The 26,503-nt window shown below is 36.2% G+C and overlaps 2 protein-coding genes across 2 annotated transcripts; both read right to left on the bottom strand.

The window, feature by feature from the left end:
• Nucleotides 1-675: 675 nt before the first annotated feature.
• Nucleotides 676-3,960, bottom strand: LOC126727937 (early nodulin-like protein 1). The gene is made up of 3 exons (XM_050433834.1): nt 3,946-3,960; nt 1,817-2,057; nt 676-1,076 (listed from the first exon to the last, which is right to left on the bottom strand). Exons 1-3 carry the CDS (start codon nt 3,958-3,960, stop codon nt 676-678), a joined length of 657 nt encoding a protein of 218 aa, XP_050289791.1.
• On the bottom strand, nt 3,610-14,356 carry LOC126725390 (probable inactive ATP-dependent zinc metalloprotease FTSHI 2, chloroplastic). Its single transcript, XM_050430097.1, has 11 exons — nt 12,868-14,356; nt 9,876-10,048; nt 9,148-9,249; nt 8,904-9,068; nt 8,613-8,753; nt 6,887-7,045; nt 5,732-5,817; nt 5,396-5,474; nt 4,772-4,894; nt 4,305-4,361; nt 3,610-4,223 (listed from the first exon to the last, which is right to left on the bottom strand). The coding sequence occupies exons 1-11, from the start codon at nt 14,225-14,227 to the stop codon at nt 4,008-4,010; spliced, it is 2,661 nt and encodes an 886-aa protein (XP_050286054.1). The 5' UTR covers nt 14,228-14,356; the 3' UTR covers nt 3,610-4,007.
• Nucleotides 14,357-26,503: the final 12,147 nt, after the last annotated feature.

The following is a 26,503-nucleotide window of genomic DNA, read 5'->3' as shown; positions in this document are numbered from 1 at the left end:
TATAAATTGAATGCAAAATTAGTATTTCATGTCTACTCATGCAATTACATAAACATTCAAATAATAATTCTCTGGTCCATTTGGAGGCTAAAACCAAACTACCGGGAAAAAAAATTGAATGTTTCTATATTCCAGTAAAATTTCTTTTGTGGGGGGGGGGGGGGTGGTGGTGGTGTTGTTGTTGTTGGAAAAGTCCATAGGGAGACTCCAGGGTTGAGGGTCAGCTTAAGGAAAAGTCTTCTTTGCTTGTTTTAGGAAGGTCACCGGTGCATATCTATACTTTCCAGGAAACGTTCACTTTTTTTTTTTTTCTTTTTCTTTTTTTTTTTTTTTTTAGACGGGTAGTGGGGGAGGTGGGATGGTGGGGTTCAAACCATAAACTTGGGACACCACAAAGAGAATACTATTACCACTGGCCTTTCACTTGAACCTTGGAAAATTAAGCAAGTGAAAACTGTGAAACATGGTCATAAGAAAAACTACCAATTTAGCTGAAGTACTGACTGAATTGCAATGTTTAAAGTATTAAAACATGATTTTCAACTCCCAACATAAAGAAACAAACAATGTTTAATAAATGATAAATAAGTCATATGAATGGGCAGACACAATAGATCCTGACAGCCGGAATCTAACTGAAAAAGAAAACCAGCACAAAGATGACATAAAAATAGTCTATGGTTCAAACCATAGAAAAATAAAAGAGATGGCAATAAGAGCCATAGAGACTGAACCAAGTGTGGCTGAAATTTGAATTCCTGAACTTGGTGATGGAGCAGGAGCGGTGCTGATTGCTGAAGACGCGGGGGCAGTCCCGGTGTCTGAACCAGGGGGAAAGGCAATTGATGGAGGAGATGGAGGGATATGGTGCATGTGCATAGACATCACTTCAACAAGTAACCGCTGGCCATGCTTGCAGTTGTCAGTGTCCCCACTAATGAAGTAGAAAGGCCCAGACCTATCAAGCTGGATGACACTCTTTCCATTGCTGAAGGAAGTGATAGGCTCGGTTGTGTTGCAATGGTAGTAGTCCCATTTGTCCACCACAAGAACTGAATCATTCTGGTACTCAAAAGCTGTACAAATAAAAGAAGTAATATAATAGGGGGATGAAAACACCAAATGAGGAACAAAAAAATTTAGGAGAAAAACACCAAATATAGGAGATTTAAGTGTGTTTGGCAAGAGACTTTTTTTATAATTTTTTTTTTTTTTTATTTGCTCACACTTTTTCTAGGTACAAATATAACAAATTTTCAGCAAGTAAGCCGATAATCTTTTAGCAAAAAGCTCTAAACGCAGTTAAGGACACTTTCTTATGACTAATAACCAACCCAAATACACTATATTGTGAGATACATATGCAAAATGTTCTTGTCCAATTGTGTTAAGAAGTGCAACTTCTATATTTCTTTCAAAAGCACATATGATCACCAGCTGCAACCAAAATAATTCAACCTTAAGAAGTCCCATATTCTCAACATAGATTTTATCCCCTAAAACCAAGCTGTTGGATTCAAATTATCTAAAACGATTTGCATAAACCAAAACAAATAATAATTTCCCTCTACACTATCTGACTTCAAAGTAAAAGGACAATAAAGAATTTCACTTTCAAGCATGCATATAATCATTCAAACCTAACTGCCTTGTTTCTTGCTTAACCTCAAAAACCAGGAAAGAAAAACTACGTAGACTAACCATAATTTTGTACACAATTTTCTCAACCAAACCACGTAAATCATTCAGTTTCAGCATGTAACTTTTTTATTTTTCAAAAGACTAGCTAGTACTAAAAATATAGTAAGAAACTCACAGAGAGAATCTCCAATGTGAAATCTGTTCCTTGAAGCCCACTGGTTATAGGTTGCAGAGTTGTTAGCATCAGGTAGAACCCAACCCATATCACCACCAACTTTGAACTCCTTCGCAGCTTCAACTGGCACATTGGTAGTGACCAACATGACCATCATCATCATCATGCAAGTGCAGAAGAGAGCAGAGATTGATGCCATGATGTTTGTGTGTTCTTGGTTTGCTTTTCTTATACAGGCTATCTGAAAAGGTTTAAGACTTTAAACAACGGTAGTGGTGAGAGAGCTTATGGATCAGTTTCAAGGAGTAATTTATATACCATGTGATGTAGAACTAGTAGTGGTAGTAGTAGAGTGAAAGACTGTAACGTGAGTGGCGTAGAAATACGTGGGCTTAGTAGAAAGGTGGTGGGACGTGGCGGTTATTTGATTTTGGGGACAGTTAATGTTATATGATCCTAGGCATGAGAAACGTGCGGGGATGTATTTAATGTTTGATTCAAAAAATTACGGCGGAATTGTAGTTTCACTTCCGAGAGGAGTGAAATGGAGAATCAAATCAAATCTTTTCCTTTTTTTTTTTCTTTTTTTTTTTTAAAGAAAATGCAAAAAATTTAATAAGAAAATCTAGATGTAGTTTCTTTTTCAAATTTAAACAAAAATTTGTTACCTGAAAAAATATATAAAATATGAAATTTTATTTTAAATTTCTTGAAATTTTTGGTATTAGAATTAGATTTTTAGTAGAATTTTGAATTTTTTGAAAGTTAAATAATAGACTGTTACATAAATTAAACTATCATAATAAGATAAATTAAATTTTAGTTAGAATAGAATTTTTAATTATTTAAAACTTAAGTAATAGAGTTCTAGCTAAAATTAAAATATTATAATTAATTTAATAATTAATAAACATCGAAATAACATTGAAATTATATGTTCATGCATGCATTTGTTTATTTTTTGTAGCTAACCTTATGACACCTCTAGCTATATTAGTAGTTTTAAATACACAATTTTTGTGGGAAAAAGTGTAAATCTCAAATTAGAATTAGTTAAAAAATATAATACTAAAAAAAAAAACTACATCGCACGTGCGAAGCGTGTGTAATGAAACTAGTTAGTTTAATAATTAAGGAGAGTTTAATTACTTATCACAACTCACAAATAGAAAATAGAAAGTTGATGCAATGATGGCTTCTAGAACCCAACTTTTATTTTTATTATTATTATTATTATATACATATATGATTTGTTGAAATGTTATATTATAATCGATGCAAAATACGAATGATATTTGTGGTGGACTAGTTAAAAAATATTGCAATAATTATAATAATTTATCAGTTCCATAACTTAAGGAAAAAAAAAAAATTGTTTCTTTAGCATTACACGTGTAAAGAGTTACTTCATTACTTGACTCAGCGAAGACGTTGAAGATGAATTGTAATTCTTGATCACTAAGTAGGGACTATACACTTTTTTTTTTTTTTTTTTTTTTTAATAGAGGTAGACACTATCGTAATGCAGACCGGTACACTGCCAAGCTTATTGGATAAATCAAATTCAAAATCAAATAAATATTTTTGTTTCTTCTTATTCAGATAGAGCAGGTCATAATTTAAGTTGAATTTCAAATCGAAATCTAATATGGAAATGTTAATTTCATCCTTAGGAAAAATTCTAATGTCAGTCTCTTAAGAGTTAAGATACAGATAATTTTCGCTATTCTGGACACTTCCAGAATATCCTATTGGTGAAGTGTCCTTGGGGCTGGTATCATAAGAATATATAATAATTGTAAATGCTTCTCCTCAACATCAATCAAATACAAGAAATTTCTGATAAGAAAAAAAAAATATAAAATTACAAAATGATTGCACCGAAGCTCTAACCTTTCTGTTCTACAGATTCAGATGGACAAGATTCAAATATAGAACTGGGAAGATAATGTACATTGCAAATGGTTGGAAAAGAAAAAAGATTATGGCGTTCGTGTGGTAATGTGGTATCAAAATTCTCTCAGATTTAATCCTCGCATGCCTGAGTACTTTGTTTATGATCAATGGATGCACAAGACAACCAACAGACAGATAGTGCTTTAATGACTGTTCTTCAATCTAACAGCTACCAATCTGACTTGCATGTTGCTCCGAGATCAAAGACCTAACATATATTCTCTTGGCACCTTGCTCATACTTTGCTTTCTACAATTACTTCATTTTGTTTCATCATCATTTCCTGGAACTGCGTTCGTCTTGCAGTCCGGATATCAAGTATACTAGGTGGCATCGGCTTGAGGGAACCATGCGACTCCACTAGGTGTGAGAATTCTTGCTTGGTTAAACTTTTCTTTTGAACAAGTTCATCGACCACAGCATCCATAAGCTTTTGGTTCTGCTTCAGAATCTGAATGGAAAACAATGGATCATAACTTTGTTCACATAAGGATACCCCAAAAAAAAGTGTTAGGTAATAAGCACTTTATACCTCTTTTGCACGTTCATAACACACGTTGACAATCCGCAATGCCTCAACATCAATTTCCTGAATTTAAAATGAGCATTAGGATGCATTAGGAATTCAGACATAACCACATTATTGCTATAAGGTAAACACATTTTCCATTACCTGAATAAAGGTATTAGATACTTGAGATTGTCTTACAATTTTTATTTAAACGGTTTTAATCTTAACTATGTGGCTTTTATATCTCCAGAAAAGAACCCCTCACATTAAATAAATAAGTTTTTGAAGGGCAATAATTCTCCACTTTTCTTGCACTTTGATTTGTTAGCTACAGGAATATTTACAAATACAAAGTGAAGTTCACAAAGTAAATAGAAGGCTCATCAACTCCAAAAGAATTTCGAATTCACAGAGAAACCATAATTGATGCCAAACTAAAATTAAGAACCACAAGTAGAAATTGAAAAAATAAAGAAAGAATCTATTACGTTAATCCGATCTGCAACCCAGAATTCAGATAATCCATGATTTTTCTCAGAGAGACCACCAAGAACAAAGGTCCGTGCTGCTGACCTAGCATTGTCTGCCGTTTCTGCCCATATCGTACTCAACTGGAGAAATTAGAAGTGTTATTGACTAGATCAACATGGACCATAGAATCCAGAATATGAAAATGAAAATGTATCTGCAAACATCTAGAACTCTTTAAGCAATACATGAAGTCCCACAACAAGCCAAAGAATGAACCTTTCTTTGCACAATACATTGCAGGATGCAAGTTGTAATTTTAGAATGCAAGAGAATATCAATAATGCAATGGGGCTCAACCAGAATATTTGCAAAATAAATCAAATAAGGATAAAAATCTATGAAATGACCCCATCCTACAATTGATGTATTTTCTGATTCTGACAGAAGCCATATAACTTGAGAAATTAATTATTTTTTAATTATGCTGGTTACCATAGTTTTCATGCCGAGTCCATTACTTTCTTGATTCCACAGCCATCACAATCAGAAGGGAGAAGCAAGATAAATACTTACAACTAAATATCATGCTTAAAAAAAAAACGACTTTAGAGCAAGTCAGAAACAATTAAAGGTTTTCTTACCTGACCTTCCCCATACCAAATCTCATCGGCTGCACGTGGAGCTAGTTGAACAGTGATGTGGTCCAGGAGGGATTGTCTACTGCATGCAGTTGGAAATAAGAGTCAAATATAATGAAAAGAGAAAAACATGGTTCCTAATCTAATTTCGACAAGCAACTAAGGCTGTGAAAAAATAAATAAATAAACTAGGCAACAAACTCATTGAAGGACAGTACAATATTGAACTGATCCCAGAAATATATTATTGATGAATGCTTTGAAATATTTGATACTCCATCAACACAATTTCATAAGGATGGAAAATAGAAAAACTATGGGATATAGAGGAATACATACGTAAGCATTCCTTCATTAAATTTTATAGGATCCATTTTCATTCGAACATAGCCCAATTCCCTACCAGCTCTAGGAGCAATTGTGACCTGCAGCAGCACAAGAAACTGTCAATAAACTTGCAGTCATTGCTTCACAAGTAACAGGTACTTTCATACGGTAGAGCAAGAACCACATAATGGATAATAAATATGCAGAAACAAGAGCAAAGATGTAGACAGGTTAAAAATTTTAAATTGATCAATCCAATGACAATTGAGATTTCCACTGAGATGCAAAATATGACGCTAGCTCCCACAGACAATAAATATTTTTTGGTTCTACTTCACAGAGACAATTAACTCAAACACAACCATCAACTCACCTATGAAACCCTATTACAAAAGTCTTAGGTTTGGCTGTGTAAGACAACTTTGCCACTGCTCCATCCATGATGATGATTTGAATCAAATCAATGCTGCTTTCCTTGCTACCTCGGTCCCAATCCTTTCAACATCAGTTTTCTATTAATTATTAAGATTCTTCTTCCCCAGCTATATATAAGCTTAAAAATGAATTCTCTACCGTCAATCTCTTCTTGTTTTTATTTTTTTGGTTTTTTTTGGCTTCAAACTCACTCTACTTTGGTTTATATTATAAAATATGTTAGGGGGAAAAACACAAAGAAGAAAGATGATAGAGAGCAGAGTTAGGATATTAGGTTTGTGTTGCAACCAAAGTCATCCAACAAGACACTAGATTAGTGACTGAAACCACAATATGTCTATGCATATACATATGTGTGTGGATGCGTGTAATATATACACAACTGCTTTTCTAGTGGCTGTTGAGTTCAAGACGAAACATGGTGTAGGGCAACTCGTTAAGACTTTCATATGCACTAAAATTATTATCAATTTGTCACTACACAATAATGACCTAATTTACACTAACTGATACAAAAGTATTTATAAAAATCTAAAACTGTCATGACAAATAATAAGTGGTAATAAATGAGTTAAACTAGTCCCACATCTGATACAGGTCTAAGATAAACATAAATATCAACGAGTTAAACTAGTCCCACATCTGACCACATGAACAAAAAAGATGTAAATAAATGCTGCTACACATTATACACCAGAAAATAGTGAACAAGCTTGGGTTTAAGGACCATACAAACTCAATATTCTTAAGATCAGGAAAGTTCACAGCTACAACAGCCATGGCTGCTTCATTTATGGCTACTTGCTTCCATGTCTCAGGGCTTCTCTCCTTTCTATCTAGCATTCCTCTTTCTTCCATTTGTGCAGCTTGCAACAAGTCATCAGTGGTAATCTGCACAAATGCAATAAGCACTTTAGTTTTTATTTTATTTTTTTGATAAGTAACGAAAATATTTGTTAATAATAATAAATAAATAAACTAAGTACACCAGGGGTGTACTCAGGGAGAATTACAAACAGCTGTCATCAGTGGTAATCTGCACAAATGCAATAAGCACTTTAGTTTTTATTTTATTTTTTTGATAAGTAACGAAAATATTTGTTAATAATAATAAATAAATAAACTAAGTACACCAGGGGTGTACTCAGGGAGAATTACAAACAGCTATCAAAATACAATGATGAACCAATTCTAAAAGAGAAAAACAAGGATGAGAAGAAAGTCAGAAGTATTAAAAAAATTCTTAAGAAACACATTCAAATTTTAAAGGTTTGCCCTTTACAATAACTTTGTTCACATTCCACCAGGGGTGAGTTGTTGAGTAGCAAAGAGTAACTCTTATGTGGTTTGGTTGGAGTCAACGTCTTGAGTTTGAATCCTTGAGGATGCGATGTTTGGTTCACGAAAGGATGCCCACTGCCTAATGCTACTAAGACCTTGGTGGGCTAAGAGCAGGTAATGATTGAACATGTTTCAGGTAGAGCCTGCAAATCCCCACTCATGAGCTAGGAAGCACAGGTGCGAGTTCAGGTTCGGGTGCGGTGCGACAACTTGGCAATTTTTGAAAAAGTAGGATGCAAGTGCGGTGGGATACGTTTATTAATAAATTATTAAATATGTTTTTATTTATATTTTCTATATAATACTAAGCATATTTTTTCACATAATGGTAAACATATACCAATTTAAGAGCAATAGTAGATAATGGTAAACATATAATATTTTTTCATATAATGGTAAACATATATCAATTTGAGATGAATTTAGGGTTATTTATTTAAACTAGGATGTCAAAACGGTGTGTTCTGACAAAATTTAAAAATTTTTTTTTTTTTAAAACACTTATTTTGGCCCATATTGGACCAATTCGAGGCCTGTTTCGGCCTGTTTTGGACTGTATCAGCCTGAATTGGAAAACAATGAAAAAAAATCGTCATGGACGTGCATGCAGCCAGGTCCACAGCCGCACGGCGCATCTGTGCATATTGGACCCATGCTTTCCAGCTCATGAGTTTGTCTAGGTCTTTCTTTCTATTGGTTCCTCAGCAGGTAGGGGCTACTATGGTCACAATTGGTCCCCCCCACCCCACAACTTTTTTTTTATTCAGAAAAATAAATTAATAAATCATTCACATGAATCATGATATGTATAAGAAATGTTGTGAACTCATAAATAGTATGGAAATTTTGAATTAAAAGGAATAAGATATTTGAATGCAAGATATTTCTCTAAAAGAGTATCCAGCTGATTCTTCTAATACAGGTTACTAAGGCACTATTTACTGAAGGAGTGTCTTTTCTACATGCATTGCTATCAAATTCTTACCTAGTTAGGAGTTAGGACAGTTTAAGATTACGTCCGTAAATTCACATTCATTTTAGTGCAAGTGCATTCTATGCCAAATAAAAATTATTATTGAAACAAATAAACTTCAATGTTTAAAAAAAGCAGTACTACCTCGGTCCTTCCATCACGCATCATATTTATAGCAGCAACCTCAACTATGTTGGCTAGCTCTGCACCAACCATGCCATCAGTCATACTAGCAACAGCCATATAGTCCACATCTTCAGCCATAGATTTTTTACGAGCATGAACCTATAATTAGGAAATGGTAACAAACTAAAGAACTATAAAATCGGTAATTATGAGTCTAAGAATATTGAAATGAAATTTCAAAATGGCAGTCTTACAATTCCATAAATACAGGATTTAATATGTATATAAAAATGAATATTAGGAAGTAACCTTCAAAATTTCTATGCGACCTATAAGACCAGGCTTAGGGATATATATCTTTCGATCAAACCGTCCAGGTCTGACAAGTGCTGGATCTAGAATATCTGGTCTATTCGTTGAAGCAATGGTGATCACTTCTCCTCTTCCTTCAAATCCATCCAAGCAGACGAGGAGCTGGAGCATACACAGCACTGAGAATCACACACAAAAAAAACAGTACATAAGTACTGAAATGAAATACACCTTGACCAACCTGATTAAGGGTAGCATCACGTTCTTGTCCACCAGAACCCTTAATCAAACCACGCTCCCTTCCAACAGCATCCAGCTCATCAATGAAGACAACAGATGGAGCCTATGCAAAACAAAACAAAGATAACCATGTGTTATAAATTATGCATATCTGATAAGAACATTGAGCACTGAGAAAACAGACAAGTGTCATGAGAAAGGAAAACATAATTGAGAAAAAAAATAACTATTGAGAAAGAAGTGGCATACAATGAAGACAACAGATGGAGCCTATGCAAAACAAAACAAAGGTAAACCATGTGTAATACTTTATGCATCCCTGATAAGAAAATTGAGCACTGAGAAAACAGACAAGGTCATGAGAAATGCAAACATAATTAAGAAAAAAATAATTATTGAGAAAGAAGTGGTATTTTATTAATATAACAGCTATCTGTTTGAAAATAGAAGGAAAAAGAAGATTTAAGCAATATGTCAGCACTTGATACCAAGAATATTACTGGAAACTAGTGCCAATGACCAAACCAGTTATAAAGAAGGCAATGCAAAAGAAAGGCCAATGAGCTCTAGCTCAACTAGCACCTCCTCCCCTTATAATTGCTAGGTGGAGGGTGAGGTCATGGTTTCCAGACACATTGGGTGCGTGTGTAAATAACCGATCAAAAAAGAAAAGAAAAAAATCACAAGATAAATAAAAGATTCAACAGAATAGCTAAAGAGAACACCTACATTTTCTCTTGCTTCTTGGTATAGTGCTCGGACACGAGATGCACCAACACCAACATATATTTCCACAAACTGAGAGGCTGAAATTGAGAAGAAGTTGACACCTGCCTCACCAGCCACAGCTTTTGCCAGTAAAGTCTTCCCCACACCAGGTGGTCCACAAAGAAGTATCCCACCTGATTAAGAAACCAATTCAACATAAAATAAGCCATGAACAAAATGCTCCAAGGTAAATCCTTTACATCAAAGACATACTACTAGAGTTTTTTTTTTTTTTTTTTGATAGGTAATGAAAATTTTTATTAACATACTACTAGAGAATTAAAAGATCTTTAAAAGCAAGGAATGGCCAGACCAAACAGTAAGCAAAAAAGCATGACTTGATATCTCTAGAAATTGTGTAGAGGCTTAAATCACCAAGGTCCTTTCGAAAAGGAAGAAAAAATAAAGGAAAATTTTCTGTTAAAGGAAAATTTGAGGTTCTATAAGACAGAAGCAGGTAAAGAATTTGCTGAACCTAGGAAAAAACTTGTCTTTCTTTTTATGCATTTAAATATATATATTAAAAAAATCTACAGGGCGCCATCCATGTACAGACATATACAAAGACATGAACCCTAAAAGCTAGCAAGAAGTAACATTGGCATAGAAGGGGTAAAAAAAAAAAAAAAAACTAAATGAAGAGAAAATGGAGGTATACTAATGAGAAAGTGAACTTCATTTGAGCAATGGCCACTCAATCCCTTCAAAAACTAGAATCAGGTATTCAGTAAAACCCCAACAAACTATCAGCCAAGCCAAGCCTCCAAAAAAACTCCTGTCAGCTTATAGGGTGTGTATACAAGGAACAAAAAAGCCTGCACTAGATCCTGATTATTTATTATAGCTGCATGCATATACAGTACTTAATATATAATCTGACAGGGAAGATGGATGAGATTTCTCTTCGCTAGAATTAGGAGCACTGGGAAGATGGAACTCAATGGTGAGTAGATGACTAAAACAGCCATATAAGAATGCAAAGATGGATGAGTAGTTGAATGGTCACCAAAATTACCAAGAAGGTATAAGCAAAAATTTCTGTGACAAAAAACAAGAAGAAGCCCTACAAGATATTCTGGTCATATACAAACAATAAAAATTTCTGCACTAGCAGGAATTAAATAAGTAACTAACCTCAAGTTGGAGAAGTTGCAAGGGTGATGGGAAGGAGAAAAGGAAAAGGTTGGGGATGTGAAAATGATACAGCATAATTGACTAACAAATTGGCCTGATTTGAAGCTCGGCGGCAAAAGTATTTGTCACAAACAGCAAATGAAATTAAAAATCACATTAATACTATTTGTTGATATTTAGACCAAATTCAGCACAAGGCAAGGATATAGTTATGTTAGGACATTTTGTATTGGAAAAATTCCGCCAGACAATTTTAATTGTATTTGCATATTGCCATGTATTGCATCCATTTTGAGTTGTATTTGCACTGGAGACAAGAAGTTCAAGAGCTGGTCTACATGTTCTGGAATTTCGCTCATGCAAAGTTATGGTGTCAGGCAGATTACAATTGAAGTGGAAAATATTTAGACACAGTTTTCCACTAAAGAGAAATCAGTTGGTTTAGTTCTCCATTGTTCCTATACAATTACCTATTTACCCCTTTTGTAGTCTTATAAAACCTACGTTTTCACCACTGCACACCCTTAGTGCGATGTTCACTCCACAAGTATAAGTGCTTGTAGAGTGTGGGGGGCAAGAGCTGGAGTTCAAGTCTTCAGGAGAAAGCTTCACACACATATACACTTAGATTGGGCTAAAGTATAATTTCTATCTTGTATAAAAAAATAAAAATAAAAAACCCTACGTTTTCAGTTTTCACAGCCTATTTCTGAGATGAAGAAGAGAGCTACCCACTCCCTTAGAGAGAAAAACCTTGTAGCCTCTATTTTTCACTCTCTCCAAATTCACATAACTTTGAGAGGAGATTATATAAACGCTCTATATTACCTTTGAGTGATCTTTGGTTGAGTATTGGTGATGGAAATTACAGAGCAATCCCACAAATCCAAGAAGACCTGGTGGCTTGCAGTTGTCGGCTCAACTTGCAAAATCCAGTGAACTAGTGAGAAAAAAGGACTTGACGAAGTCGCTTGCTAGTTTTGTGAGTTGATATGTGTTAGAATTATGTGGTTAAATGATTAAATCCACCATCTCCTAATAACTTAAGCTTTTTGAAAAATTAGTAATTTAACGCGGTTTCAAAGTAGGAGGTCTTAAGTTCAATCCCTATCTCCACTCTACCCCCATTTAAAATGTTTAAAATCCCACATGATATGTACTGCAACCATTTTCACTAGTGGATTCATTACTGGCTATACCCGGAAAGTTTTTACCCAGTTGGGGTCTTCTCTCCATCATCACATCGTTTGTCAATGGTGAGATTGTTGGGTTGCTTGCTGTTTTAGTTTATTTCCATGCACATATTGGGCTTAAATTGTTACCTTGTTTAAAAATTGATAATAAGCCGTAATTGGGGTTCTAAACAAGCATTCTCAAGGTAAAATATTGGAGATTTTCTAGTAGGCATGATAGGCTTAAATACTATAATCTTCATTCTACGGCCAGATTTCTCCCTTCCACTCACCAGCCAGTAAATATTAAGTTTTGTTTTACAGTAGCCCATTGTCAAGATGACTCTTTAGGAATCATCGAAGCAATTTTCTTGTGAAAATTAAAGGGTTTCAAATTGAATTTATAAAGCATCTATGCTTCCAATCTCAGTATTCTAAGAAGAAATTAATCTGTATAGATAACCTCACCACTAGGAGATAAGAGAACAGTGATTCATCTGCTATGCATGCCAAACATAGTGTGGAACATCCTATAAAGCTCTCCCATTCAAGCATTTACACAAAATATTGAACAAATGGTAAACAAGTAGAGATACTTCCAACTAGCAATATCAAATTAGCTTAGTAGAGTTCATGCAAAACCATACCTGGTATCTTCACTCCTCTTCTCCTATACATTTCCCCGTGAGTGAAAAACTTCACAATCTCCTCAAGCTCGAGCCGAATCTTCCCAAGCCCCGCAACATCCGTGAACTTCACATCCACACCTCTCTCCAAATACTGTGGCAGCCTCTTATTATGCGCTCGCCTAACACGAGCCCCCGACTTCATAAACTGCATTGCCATTTTCAAATACGGATTCTGCTCACCTCTCCCTTGCCCACTCTCCTCATCCTCCTCGTCTTCGCCCTCAATCCCCTCCATTTCCCTCTCCAATTCCCTCATTTTCTTCCTCTCCTCCGCCTCGGCTTTCTCAATCTTCAACCTATCCTCATAATCCTTCTTCTGCTTCCTATAATTAAGCACCACCGTCTGGTAAAATATCACGAAGAAGACGAGTCCTAACGCTGTGGCCACATTCGAATCCTGAGCCAACCTCGCCCACATATCCGCCATGTCCTCGTAATTCCTCCTCGCCTCTTGCAACGACGCGACGTGTCTCCTCTTCCTCTCCTCCATCTTCCTCTTCCTCGCCTCCTCTTTCTTCTGCACCCGAATCGCCTTCTCCATCATCTCCCTCTCCTTCCTCATCTCCTCCAACTCCTCCTTATTCTGCCTCTTCATCTCCTCCCTCATCTGCCTCAACTCCGCCGCTCTCTTCGATTCCTTCTTCGGCTTCGCCACCGGACTCAAAACCTTCAACAAAAGCACCGGCGCGCGCGCCAAAAACCCTAAATACGGCTCCGGAACCTCCGGATTCTTCACCGGCGGCGTGTACGCGTTCACGCAAAGCGAATCCCACTTCGACTCCTCCCAACATTTCCAAAACGATCTATCACCGTCCAAACTCGGCAAAACCGTCCTGAAAACCCTAGAATCATCCAAAACCACAAGAACCGGTTCGGCCCGGTTCTTTAAACTACTATTACTCGGCTTAATCACATGCTTGAGCTTCCCTTGCTTGCTCAATTCCAAGAGCTCGGTGTACGGAATTCGATTCGACACGGTTGGGAGGCCATGGGACCAGGATTGGAGCTCTTGAGGAGACAAAGCCTCGGGTTTCTTCGACGACGTCGTTTTCTTGGAGGAGCGCTTTTTGACGGCTACGGCGGCGAGAGAGGGTTGAGAGTGAGAGAGAGAGGCGGAGATTACAGTGAGAGTTATGGAGAGTTTGAGGAAATTGAGCTTGGTTTTGTTGTAATTATCGTCGTCGTCGTCTGGGGGTGAGGTTTGGAGATTGGAGGAAATGCGAGGGTATTTGTGGGAAAACGAGAGTTTTGGGGGCTTTGTGCGAGTTTTTGATAGTGCGAAACAAGAAGAGGAGAAATGAGATTGAAGAAAAGCCATTGCAAAAATGGAAGCGTTTGCTACATTGTTTGGGTCTGATGAGACATTGTTGAGAGTGGAGAGAGAGCTTGTAGATAGAGAAGAGAGGGTGAGAGTAGAGATTATCGGTGTATCTTTTTGAAACGAGGTCGTTTTGTTCACGAAAACGGTCAGGCGACCGTTAATTATTTAATACTAGATTCTACTATACGACCATATCTGATGTAGTCATATGCGTCGTTTTTGTTTCAACATTAGAAGTCAACGGCCGGTCGTTTATATGCTTCCCAATATTAAGTTATATATATATATATATATATATTTTTTTTTTTGGATTAATAAAATAATAATAAAATAAAACCTAATATCAGGTAGCATATAAACGACTGGCGGTTGACTTCTAATGTTGAAACAAAAACGACGCATATGACTACAAAAAAAGAAGCATAACATGCAACATAATGTAGCAAATACACCCAAAGAAAGCATATGGTCCTGATGGTATGCCACCTCTTTTTTGTCAACATTATTGATTATTAGTGGGTAATTGTGTTACGCATGTTGTTCTTGATTTTCTTACACCCATTAGCCTTAGTAATATGGTCTCTAAGCTTGCCTTAAAGGTTTTAGCAAATAGGTTGAAGGTCTTATTCCCTCATATCATTAGTGAGAACCAAAGTGCTTTTATGAATAACTGTCTTATTACTGATAACGTTCTAGTTGATTTTGAAACGATGCATCGTATTAGCCACACAAAAAAAAAAAAAAAAAAAAGGGAAAGGTGGGGTAGATGGCTCTTAAACTGGATATGAGTAAGGCTTACGATAGGGTTGAGTGGGGGTGTCTGAAAAAAATTATGTTGAAGATGGGTTTTCATATGCATTACGTCGAAATTATGATGAGATGTGCTCACTCTATTACATATGCTGTAAAAATTAATGGTAAACCTCGAGGCAATATAACCCCCACTAGGGTTTTGCGCTAAGGGGACCCTTGTCCCATATTTGCTTTTATTGTGTCCAGAAGGCTTATCTGCACTTCTTCAAAAGTCAGTCGAACATGGAATACTAAAGGGAGTGGCAGCATGTGCTAGGGGGCCAAAGATCTCTCATCTCTTTTTTGTAGATGATAGTTTGACTTTCTATCAAGTTACAATAGATGAATGTTCCAATCTGATTTCTATTATGCACAAGTATGAGCAAGCCTTAGGTCAACAATTGAACCGTGAGAAAACATCCTTAATTTTCAATTGCAACACCCCCCAGGCCATACAAGATAACATAAAGAACCAATTTGGAGCAGAAATAATCAAGAAGCATGAAAAATACCTTGGCCTTTCTTCGTTGGTGGAATAAAATAAGCGCAATACTTTCCATCAATTAATAGAGCGATTGAATCATAAACTATCAAGGTGGAAGGAGAAATTACTATCTAATGTTGGAAAGGTTATTATTATCAAGACGGTTGCACAAGCAATCCCGACATATACTATGAGTGTTTTTAAGCTCCCAAATGTAATTTGTGAGGAAATGATAACCTTGGTCCGTAAATTTTGGTGGGGTCAATCCAATGAGAAAAATAAGATGGCTTGGATGAGTTGGGACAAAATGTGTATACCCAAGGACGAGTGTGGCTTGGGTTTTCGAGATCTTAAAGCCTTCAACCTTGCTTTATTAGCGAAGCAAGGATGGCGATTGTAGACTTGTATGAATTCCTTAGTCCACAGAGTGCTAAAGTCTCATTATTTTCCTAATGGGGATTTTCTTTCGGCTCAATTAGGGAACAATCCATCTCATACTTGGAGGAGCATTATGTCTACACAATCAATGGTTCAACATGATATTCATTGGCAGGTGGGCAATGGCCAGTCCATCAACGTGTGCAATGACAAATGGTTGAACCAACCTTCCATCTTTTGGCTTACCTCCTGACCTATTATGGTACCAACAAATGTGAAGCTCTCTATGTTCATAGATCCTTACACAGTAGCTTGAAGAACAGATATGATTGAACAATTTTTTGCTTCATAGGATGTAGAGGCTATTCTAACGGTCTATTTGGGATCTGCTTATTTTCCTGAAATTAAAAACTTTTTGCTGAAAGTACTGTAGAGAAAGGTAAAAGTTAGCTGAAATAGTATAGTAGGACTCACGAATAATATCAAAAGATGCAATGAGGTTCATGAATGGTAACAAAAATAAGCTGAATAGTAAAATAAGCTGGCATTTTAATTTGTAGCCAAATGCACACTAAGCATCCCTTTAAGTTCTAGACTCACTAGTGACCGTTTGGTGTGGGCTTACATGCCCAAAGGAATGTTCACGGTTAAGAGTGCCTATAAACTAGCAACGTCATTTGGAAGATAGTGCCACAACTAGTGAGGCATCTAACACCCAAACTCATAAGCTCTTTTGGAAGACCATTTGGAGGCTTAATGTACCTAACAAGGTAAAATCATTTGCTTGGAGGGCAAGTAAGGATATTTTGCCTACCAAAGCCAACCTTTGTTAAAGAAAAGTTCTTGATTCTCCTATATGTGAGGCTTGTGGAGATGCTATTGAAAATAGTGGCCATGTTTTTTGGGGATGTGATGTAGCCCGTGAAGTTTGGGATTTGTCTAGTATTTGTTTTGACATGGTTGGTGATGGGGTTCACAAGTTCCAGAAGTTTCAAGATTTCTTGTGGCATCTTAAGTTCGAGTATCAAGTAGGTGAGGAGCTATTGGGGTTGGTTTGTATAGTTGCTTGGTGCTTATGGTTCACTAGGAACGAGTTGAGGCTTGGCAAGGCAAGACCTCAAGCTTCAGCCATTTTGTAGAAGGCTCGGTATTTACTAGAAGAGTTCCAAAAGGCAAACTTTAAATTAGCTATGCTTGTCCATGATGAAATTGAGCATTGGCAGCCACCGATGGATCTGTGTTTCAAAGTTAATGTTGATGGTGCGACCTTTGCTCAATCTTAGACAGTGGGAATTGGTGTGCTTGTTCGTGACTTTGCAAGGAGAGTAGAGGCCACGTTGAGCAAAAGCCTTTCTGTGTCTTTGGGATCACTTGAGACCGAAGCTAAGGCTATGGAGGAGGGTGTTCAATTTGCATGAGACGTGGGTATTCGTGATATAGTTAAGGAGAGTGATTCACAACTTTTCATTTATGCTTTGATGGGATCTAGTGACCCACCTGTGGTTATTGCCAACATTATTGAAGGAATTCGCCAAAAGCTGTATGAATTCAGAAGGGTATTTTTTCTCATGTAAAGAGAGACAAGACAATCACCTAGCTCATATTTTGGCTCAATATGCCAAGAACGTTGTTTCTTATGTAACTTGGATAGAGGAAAACCTGCACATGGTTGAGCCTACTTTGACTCATGATGTATCATTTTTATCTTTGTTTCAATGAAGTTATAGTTTTCTTATAAAAAGAAAAGAAAATAAAAGAAGTGACTGATCTTGGCGTGGAGGGGGGCAGATTCTAGAACTACCAAATTAGCAGCTTCAGAGTCAAGGGTGGAGAAGGGGGCAAATAGGGTTGTAATGGAGTCAAACTTTGTTAAGTATTGGATGTTCGAGTTCAGCTCGATAAATAAAGTAAAATGTTCAAATTTGGCTCAAGCTCAAACCAAGACTACAAAACAATGTTTGAACTCAAGTTCATCAAAAAGTCCAAAAACTTGAGTCTTGGCTCGACTTAATTTATAGTCGAAGAGCTCAAGCTTAATACTAAACTCTTGAACTTGAGATCCAACATAAGTACATTATCAAGCCTATATTAAACATATTATCGAGCTCAACATGGTTTGGACGAGTTCCAACTCCCAATTAATTAAAATCATAATAAGATATGAGTCTATTTTTAGGAAAAATTAACGGATACCCTAAGAGAATTGGTTTATACAATATTTTTAGAAACCTTTTATAGGGAAAAAAATGTAATTGATTTTTTTGGTAGTTTTTTATATTTCTCATAAAAGTGGTATCAAAACTTTTCTAAAATTGTCCATTAACTAATTCCCTAAGGGCACCCATTAACCGAGCCCTTTATTTTTAAACCTATATCAAGCTTATTACCAGGCTCATAAATAAGTCTAAAGTCGGCTTGTTTTTTCTTGAGCCCTATTGCTCACAAGCATGTTCATGAACCTTTCTTCTTTTACATGGTATTTATTACACAAAAGTTTAAAAACTAAATGTATAGCTCAATTAAGTTTGGCTTGTTTATAAACAAACAAATATCAACGTACTTTTTATTGAGCCAAGTTTTTTTTTTTTTTTGAGAAGTATTGAGCCAAGTTTGTGCTATGGCTACCCTAACTTCACAATCATATTGGCTTTTTACAATCCCAATATCCCACCAACAAGAATTATGGTTAAGTTGTAATGTATATAAGCATATATAGTATTGTACTTTTATGGAGAAAGTTTATAACGTGGTTGATTAATAAAATTGGGATAAAATAAGATCCTCTTCTATTTAATTTCTTCCATTCCTTTCAATCATTTAGCCAAACGTGATATTTATTTGATTTTGTGTGGTTTATGCAGATCTTTTAAGACTATTAGATTTTTTAAATGTTGCATATCTTACACTTTAATTAAAAAATAAAGGAAATTAGAGGATTTATATGAAAAGATCATTTTCCAATAAAATTTCTCTAAGGAATTTCTCCAATAATTAATTTTTGCATTCTCCAATTTTCTTTTTGCATAAAGTTTTAGTTTTGTTCGCGTCAAATTTTGGTACATCATTCCTTCAACATCAAGACACTTTTTTTTTTTTTGATTGCCCCAATATTTTTATATCAAATTTGTTTATTTGATGATGGTTGCACTAGGGGATAACATTTTTTCTGACACTATATAGCTGAATGCACAGCAAAAACAAATACATTTCACAACTTTTATATTAGAAGCATGCTTCTCAAGTCTCAACATTATTTTTACTTTCTTTTATTGCAAGTGTATAGCTCATGCTAATTATGCTTCTTCTTCTTCTTGCCAGAGTTGAAGCAGGTATCCATATAGTCTTCTGCTTTTTTCGCTTCTGTGGCATTAACAACATCCATCAGAATTGAATAAACAAAAACAATTGTATATATTACTGTTATCCAAAGGAATGAATTACGAACTCAATGGATTTAGTACCTGACTCAAAACTCTTTGGCATTGACTCTGCACAATGAAGAATATGATTATGTTTCACATCTGAGAGAGAAGCTACGCAGAACAAGACACAACAAGTCGTCCCTTTAGGAGGTGTTTTTCCCAGACAAGCTGCATCAGAACACCTAATTTTGCATTCATGAGTTGGCCTTGTCTCCACCAAGAGGGAAGGATTACTAGCAAGCACAAGCACAGGCACAAATAGCACCAACACCATTTCCACAATTCTCCTCATCTTATCTTCTTCTGTAACTCTAAATTTGTTTCCTTTATTGAAATCTAATACAATATATATATATATATATATATATATAGGTGAAGTTCTGCAGCTTCTGCTAAGCTTCATGTTTGGAACTTTTAGTTCTTAATACGTGGTAAAATATTTTGTACATGTGTCCAATCTTTATTGAAAAAAAAATCTAATTTAATCAAATATCTAATATATCTAAGGAAATTAAAAGATAATGCAAAACTTCTGTCATTTGGCATGTCTAATTAGTTGACACGTCATATTTGACTTAACTTAGTGCTATTTGGAATTTCTAAATTTTTTGACATTTGGACCAATTATGCCACATGCATGTTTATATTTTTTTTAATTGAATATTAAAAACTTAATTTATTAATATTGCCAGGAGTATAAAAAAAATATACATGCATTTGTAAAAACTTGGCTCATGTCATGAGATAGCATATCACAATTTCAGCAAAAATAAGAAGATAGCATATCACAATTTGCGGGGATTGCCTAGTGTACTGATTAAAAGACAAAAAAAGAAATTAAAATCTTTTGCCACATGCATGTTACAATATTTAAAGGGAAAATTTTCCCTAATACGATGCAAATTATTTAAAAGCACAATAATTGGATAGCTTTAAATAATTAGATATTTTTAAATGATTAATTACAAAATAAATAAAGTCCCAAAAAAATTATGGGCCGATCACCTAATACCATAATTAAATTATTACTCCAAAAAAAAAAAAAAAAAAACTGCCCTTTAAATACGTAGAGCATGTAAACTTAAATGACTGTGTTTTTGGGGTTCAAGTGATATCTCAGCATAATGACATATTTAATTTGTAGTTCCTTGTGATATCTAAGTTGTCTTCTGGCAAAATACTACTACCAGAATATGAGTTTAAACGCTTTATATGCACTGTACAATATTTTTTAGCTAAATGAGAAAAGATGCAATAGAATTGCCTATAAAATAGCACCCTTCGTGCCATTTTTTGCAAGAGAGAAAATGAGGGGACATAGGATGAAGGAGAGAGAAACCAAAAGTGGCGCCATTTTGCATTTTTGCTGCCCAAATTTGTGCCTTGCCTGTATGTTTGCTTGGTGTCAGGAAATGGCGAGAGGAGAGAGAAAAAAAATGTGTATGATTTCTATTAAGATTATTATTATTATTATTCTAAATTTAGCTTATTAAATCCTTTATTTGAGTTTCTTTTGATTTTCACTATGGTTAGGATTACAAGAATTATAAATGATGTTTTGATATTTAGCATAATAAACTGCAATGGTACTAACTATATATGAATTTCATTATTTTGTATTGTTGTTCCTTTTTTTTTTCTTTTTTTCTTTTTTTTTTTTTCTTTTGATTACTTGATGGACAAAGTTTGTAGCTAATGACGACAACTTCCACTAAAAAAAAAAAATTAACATGAATATATAATTTGAAAATATAATCATTAGACTGTATGTTCTTTATATTTTTAACATCATTCATATGTTATTTACTATTCGATTCATAAACTTATTTTTTATGTATAATTTTAGATTACAAAAATTTGAAATTTAAATATTTGATTGATGACATAATTATTAATCTTTAATTTTCTGAAAACTAATTAATGAATTTGTCAAAATTCACATCAAATAAAAAGATATTAAGTGAAATTGTAGCCATGCATTACTCTATCCTTATTTGATTGTGTTTATTTATTTTTTGCAAGTATTACTCTATAGTTCTAACGATCCTTCACTTGTCACAATTGTAGTAAGATTCTTGACTCACTAATTTTTATTATGTTCGTGTATATTAATTGAAAAATAATTTATTGTATATGTGCTTTGTAAAAAATATATACTAATATATTGTAAATTGTTTATGTTGGAGTTTATATATATTAAAATAATGTGAATATGCATCTTCAATTACATTATAGTTCCTATCAAAAAAAAAAAAAAAAATACATTATAGTTAATTTTATGTATGTATGATTTTTCTCTTTCCATTTTCGAGTATGGGCAAACATATGAGTAGGGCACAAATTTGGGCACCAAAAATACCACCATGAGTGCCACTTTTGGTTTCTCTCTCCTCTCTTGCAAAATTGACACCAAGGGTGCCGAAGCCTTTTTTCTAAGCAATTCAACACCAAGGGGGTCGAATTTTACGTCTCTCATTATTTAGCTAAAAAACTGCACACAGTGCACATAAAGCTAATATAAACTTATATTTTAGCAATATTTTGCCAAAAAACTGGTTTAAAAACTTTTGCCACATGCATGTAAGCATGTTATTTTTGTTAACAATATAAAGTGAGAGAGGAAAATTGAATAGTCTATATATTGATGTGTATATAATAATGTACAATAGAGAGCCTTATATAGGCTAGGTATGTGTGTAGTACAAGTAATATGAGTAAACTATAAGTACAGTATACTAAGCTAAGCCCAATGGGCTAAATTAGTGTAAGCTATACACTAACATCCCCCTTTAAACTCGAGGTGGCAAGGAGGAAGTCAATTGGAGTTTGGATATAAGATCTCAAAGACGACCAGGCAGGTGAGTCTTGGTGAAGATATTAGCAGGCTGGTTAGCAGAGGAGATGAAGAACAACTTGAGATTTCCTTTCTTGAGATGCTATCGAGTGATGTGGCAGTCGATCTCAATGTGCTTGGTGCGTTCATGGAAGACATCATTATGAGCAATGTAGATAGCACTACGATTGTCACAATAAAGAGGAGTGACAGTGGGCTATGGAGCATCCATGTCAGCCAAGAGCCAGCGAAGCCAAACAAGCTCACAAGTGGTGTCAGCAAGGGCACGATACTCAGCCTCAATACTGGAACGGAAAACCACATCCTACTTCTTGCTACGCCACAAGACAAGAGAAGTACCTAACAGGAAACAAAAACCTGTGACAGAGCACCGATCAGTCAGATCACTTGCCCAGTCCGCATTTGAATAAGCATGAAGCTCAAGAGAAAGTCGAGAGGAGTAATGGAGACCATGATAAAGTGTGCATTTGACATATCAGAGAATTCGAAGAATAGCAGCATAGTGGACAGAACGAGGGGCATCCATGAACTTACTAACCATACCCACGGCATGTGAAATATCTGGACGAGTAACAGTGAGATAGATCAAACTACCAACCAACTGACGATAGCGAATAGCATCGGATATAGGTTCACCATCCAAGGGTGTGAGCTTTGCATTGTATTCTAAGTGAGTGGGAATAGTCTTATTGTCGGTGATACCGGCTTTGGAGAGAAGATTAGAAGCATATTTAGCCTGGGAAATATAGTATCCATCAGAGAATGAGGTAACCTCAAGCCCAAGAAAATAGCTGAGAGTGTTCAGATCTTTCATCTCAAAATGTTAACAAAGGACGTGCTGAAGAGAGCGGATACCTGCAGAATCATCTCCAGTAATAATCATATCATCAACATAAAGAAGAATAAGAGTGATACCACCAGAGGATCTTCGAACAAAGAGAACAATGTCATGAGGACTCGAAGTGAAATCAAGCTGAGCAATAACTGAGCTAAACTTTTCAAACCAAGCTCGAGGAGCCTGCTTGAGGCCATAAAGAACACGGTGAAGGCGGCAAACTTGACTGCCTGAGTGTGGATAGCCAGGGGGTGGTTACATGTATACTTCTTCGTAAAGGTATCCATTGAGGAAAGCATTCTTCACATCCATTTGATAAAGAGGCCAACGGCAAACAACAGCCACAACAATGAGACATCTAACAAATGTAAGGCGAGCAACAGAAGCAAATGTTTCCTCATAGTTAATGCCATACTCCTGAGTAAAGCCCTTGGCAATTAGGCGAGCCTTGTATCGTTGAACAGATCCATTAGCCTTGGTCTTGATCTTGTAAATCCACCTACAACCTACTACAGACTGACCAGGAGGCAAATCAACCATATCCCAAGTGTGATTCTTATGAAGGGCATCTAGTTCTTCGTTCATAGCTTGCTGACAAAGAAGATCAGTATGGGCCTCACAATAGGTGTGAGGTTCATAGAGGGTGGCAAGAGCAAAAGAGCAGTGATAATCAGTGAGATAAGGGGGAGGAATGCTTACTCGAGTGGAACGACGAAGTTCAGGACCAATAGGAGACTCAGGAGAGAGTGGTGCCACAGGATCCAAGACAGGCGGGTTATATGCCGGGGACAGAATCGGAGATGAGTTGTCTGAAGAGGCAACCAATGTTGAAGAATCCTCCACAAGTTCAGGATAGAGAGGGAGGAAAAGATCAGTAAAAATGGGAGACTCTGAGGAAAAGGACGCAGGAAACTGTTGAAGACTCGTGAAAGGATGATGTTCCCAAAACTCAACATGATGGGAGACATGAAGGCGATGAGAAATGGGATCATAGCAGCAAAACCCCTTTTGAGATACATCATAACCAAGGAAACAACAGAGACGAGTACGAGGTTGGAGCTTTGTTCGTTCATGAGGAGGAAGAGAGACAAAGCAAGCACAACCAAAAACCCAAAGAGAGGAGTAGTCAGGGTACCATGACTGTCTAAAAAGGATAAGAAAGATTTATCATTATATTCTTGAGCATTATCTGATCGAAAGACTTTAACGGTGCGATTGAACTGTGTTTCAATCATTTTATGAAATGTTTGGTAAATAGACACAAGTTCAGACCTATGGTGAAGCAGATAAATTCAAGTATATCGAAAAAAATCATCCATAAATATGACAAAATATTTAGATCCCCCTCAGTGGGAACAGGTGCAAGACACCAAATATCAAAATGTATAAGATCAAAAGGGGCAGAAGAAAAGGAGTCACTTTTATTAAAGGGCAATTTTGTTTGTTTGCCAAAATAACAGGAAGTACAATCAAATTTTTGAAACTGAACTGAACTTAAATGACCTTGAGAAGCTAACAACTAAAGACGAGATAAGGATGGATGACTAAGACGAGCATGTCATAGATCAAGTGAGGTGGCAATGGTAGCAGCTATAGAAACAACTTGTGAAGGAATCTTCAAGTCATGAACCTCAAACATGCGACCAACCTTACGGCCTGTCCCAAGCACTTGACTCATCCGGGGATCCTACACATTCACATCATGATTAGTAAATAGAAGATCTACGCCTAATTCACAAAGTTGACCAACAGAAAGCAAATAGAGGGATAATTTTGGAATATAAAAAGTGTCACTAAGGGATAAACAAGGAGAAGAGATTGTTCCTTTATGACTAACAGGCATAGGAGTTCCATTAGCAGTGTAAATGCTGATTGGATGTTCTAAGGGTGCCTTATCAGAAAATTGAGATTCATCAAAAATCATATGGTTACAACATGCAGTATCAAAAAATCAAGGTTGTTTACTTGAGGTGACAGAAAAGGCAGTGGAAGTGCGGGATAAAACCTATTGAACAACTGCCTCAATATCAGCCGTAATAAGTAAGGAAGCCAAAGATGGACCTGTAAGAACCGATGGATCTAAAAAACATACAGCAGCTGCCCAAGGAAGAGAAGCTTTATTCTGCTTTTGCACAAATTTCTGCAATTTGCGACAAACAAAGATGTCATGGCCTTTGACATGGCAAAACTCGCAGCGAGTACCTTTGGAAGATTGAGAGCTGGGACGCCCAGAGTTTATTTATGGAGGAGCAGTGAATGTAGTAATGGGAGGCTGTGGAGAGGGTGTAGCCAATACATGATCAAATTATGACATGTGATGAGTAGGCCGACGGTTCTCCTCAAAAATGAGATTCTTAACTGCAGCATCAAGAGAAGGAGTAGAAGATCGGCTAAGCAGAGAAGCCTTAGTAGGCTCAAAATCCTCACATAAACCCATCATGAAATGCATAAATTTATGGCGATCCTAATATTTGACAAAGAGCTCAGTGTCCTTAGAACACACTAGTGGAGGATCTGTAGCAGAGAGTTGTTCCCACATAGTAGAAGTCTGAGAATAAAAATCAAAGATAAATTGACCTATCTCTTGGCGCATTTGATAAAGTTTTAATTCAATGTAAAACTCCAAGCTTGAATCATTAGTAAAATTATAGCGATCGGCCAAAAATCTCCAAGCAGCCTCAACAGTCTCAAGACGAGGAAGAAGATTATGAATGGAAGGAATAGAGGTATTAATAAACCAAGACAAGATCTTACTTTGAATACTCTCCCATTCCTCTAGGCGTTCTTCATAATCATTTGTTGTAACAGCAGTTTTGGAAGACTCTTCAACAGCTGTGGCTTTGGACTTAGGGTTTGGTATTGGCTTAGGAATTGAACCAGTTACATATCTCCACAGTTTATAACCCTTGAAAAAGACAATTATATTCTGAGACCATGTATGATAGCTAGTAGGACCATCCAACATAATGGTGATAGGACGTATGATATCTCATTCATTTTGTTGAGCCATAATAAAGAAAATGACCAAAAAATGAGATTTAGAGACCTCAAATGCAGAAACAGAGCCCAAAATCGAAATCTACGCGAAAAATTGAGCAAGGCAGGTCCTGTTGAAAAATTTTGACTTTGGTCAAAGTCAACGGTCAACGCTCTGGTCAAAGTCAACGGCTCAGGATGCTGACATGTGCTGACGTGGCAGTGTGACGTCACCCTAGGACTGACGTGGCAGTGCATGAAATGGAGTAAGCGCGTGGGGCGCGTAGGAAGCGCGTGAAGGCCCTACTCCTGATGCGTGAGGAGCGTGTGAGAGACGGACGGCGCGTGGAGCGCGTGCTCGTGAGGCAGAAACTTCAGACAGCGCGTGGGGGCGTGTGTGAGGTGGTTTCTGGCAGCTCTTTGTTGGGTTTTGCTTAGGATCGGAAGATTTGTTAATATGTGCCTTGACTTTGGCAGTTTGATCAACAAAACTGACGAAATCCGAGTGTTTTAGGGGCTGTGGGCGTGACAG

This window comes from Quercus robur, chromosome 5 (genome assembly GCF_932294415.1).
Source record: "Quercus robur chromosome 5, dhQueRobu3.1, whole genome shotgun sequence".
NCBI lineage: Eukaryota > Viridiplantae > Streptophyta > Magnoliopsida > Fagales > Fagaceae > Quercus > Quercus robur.
This window is presented reverse-complemented; position numbering and strand designations above follow the sequence as displayed.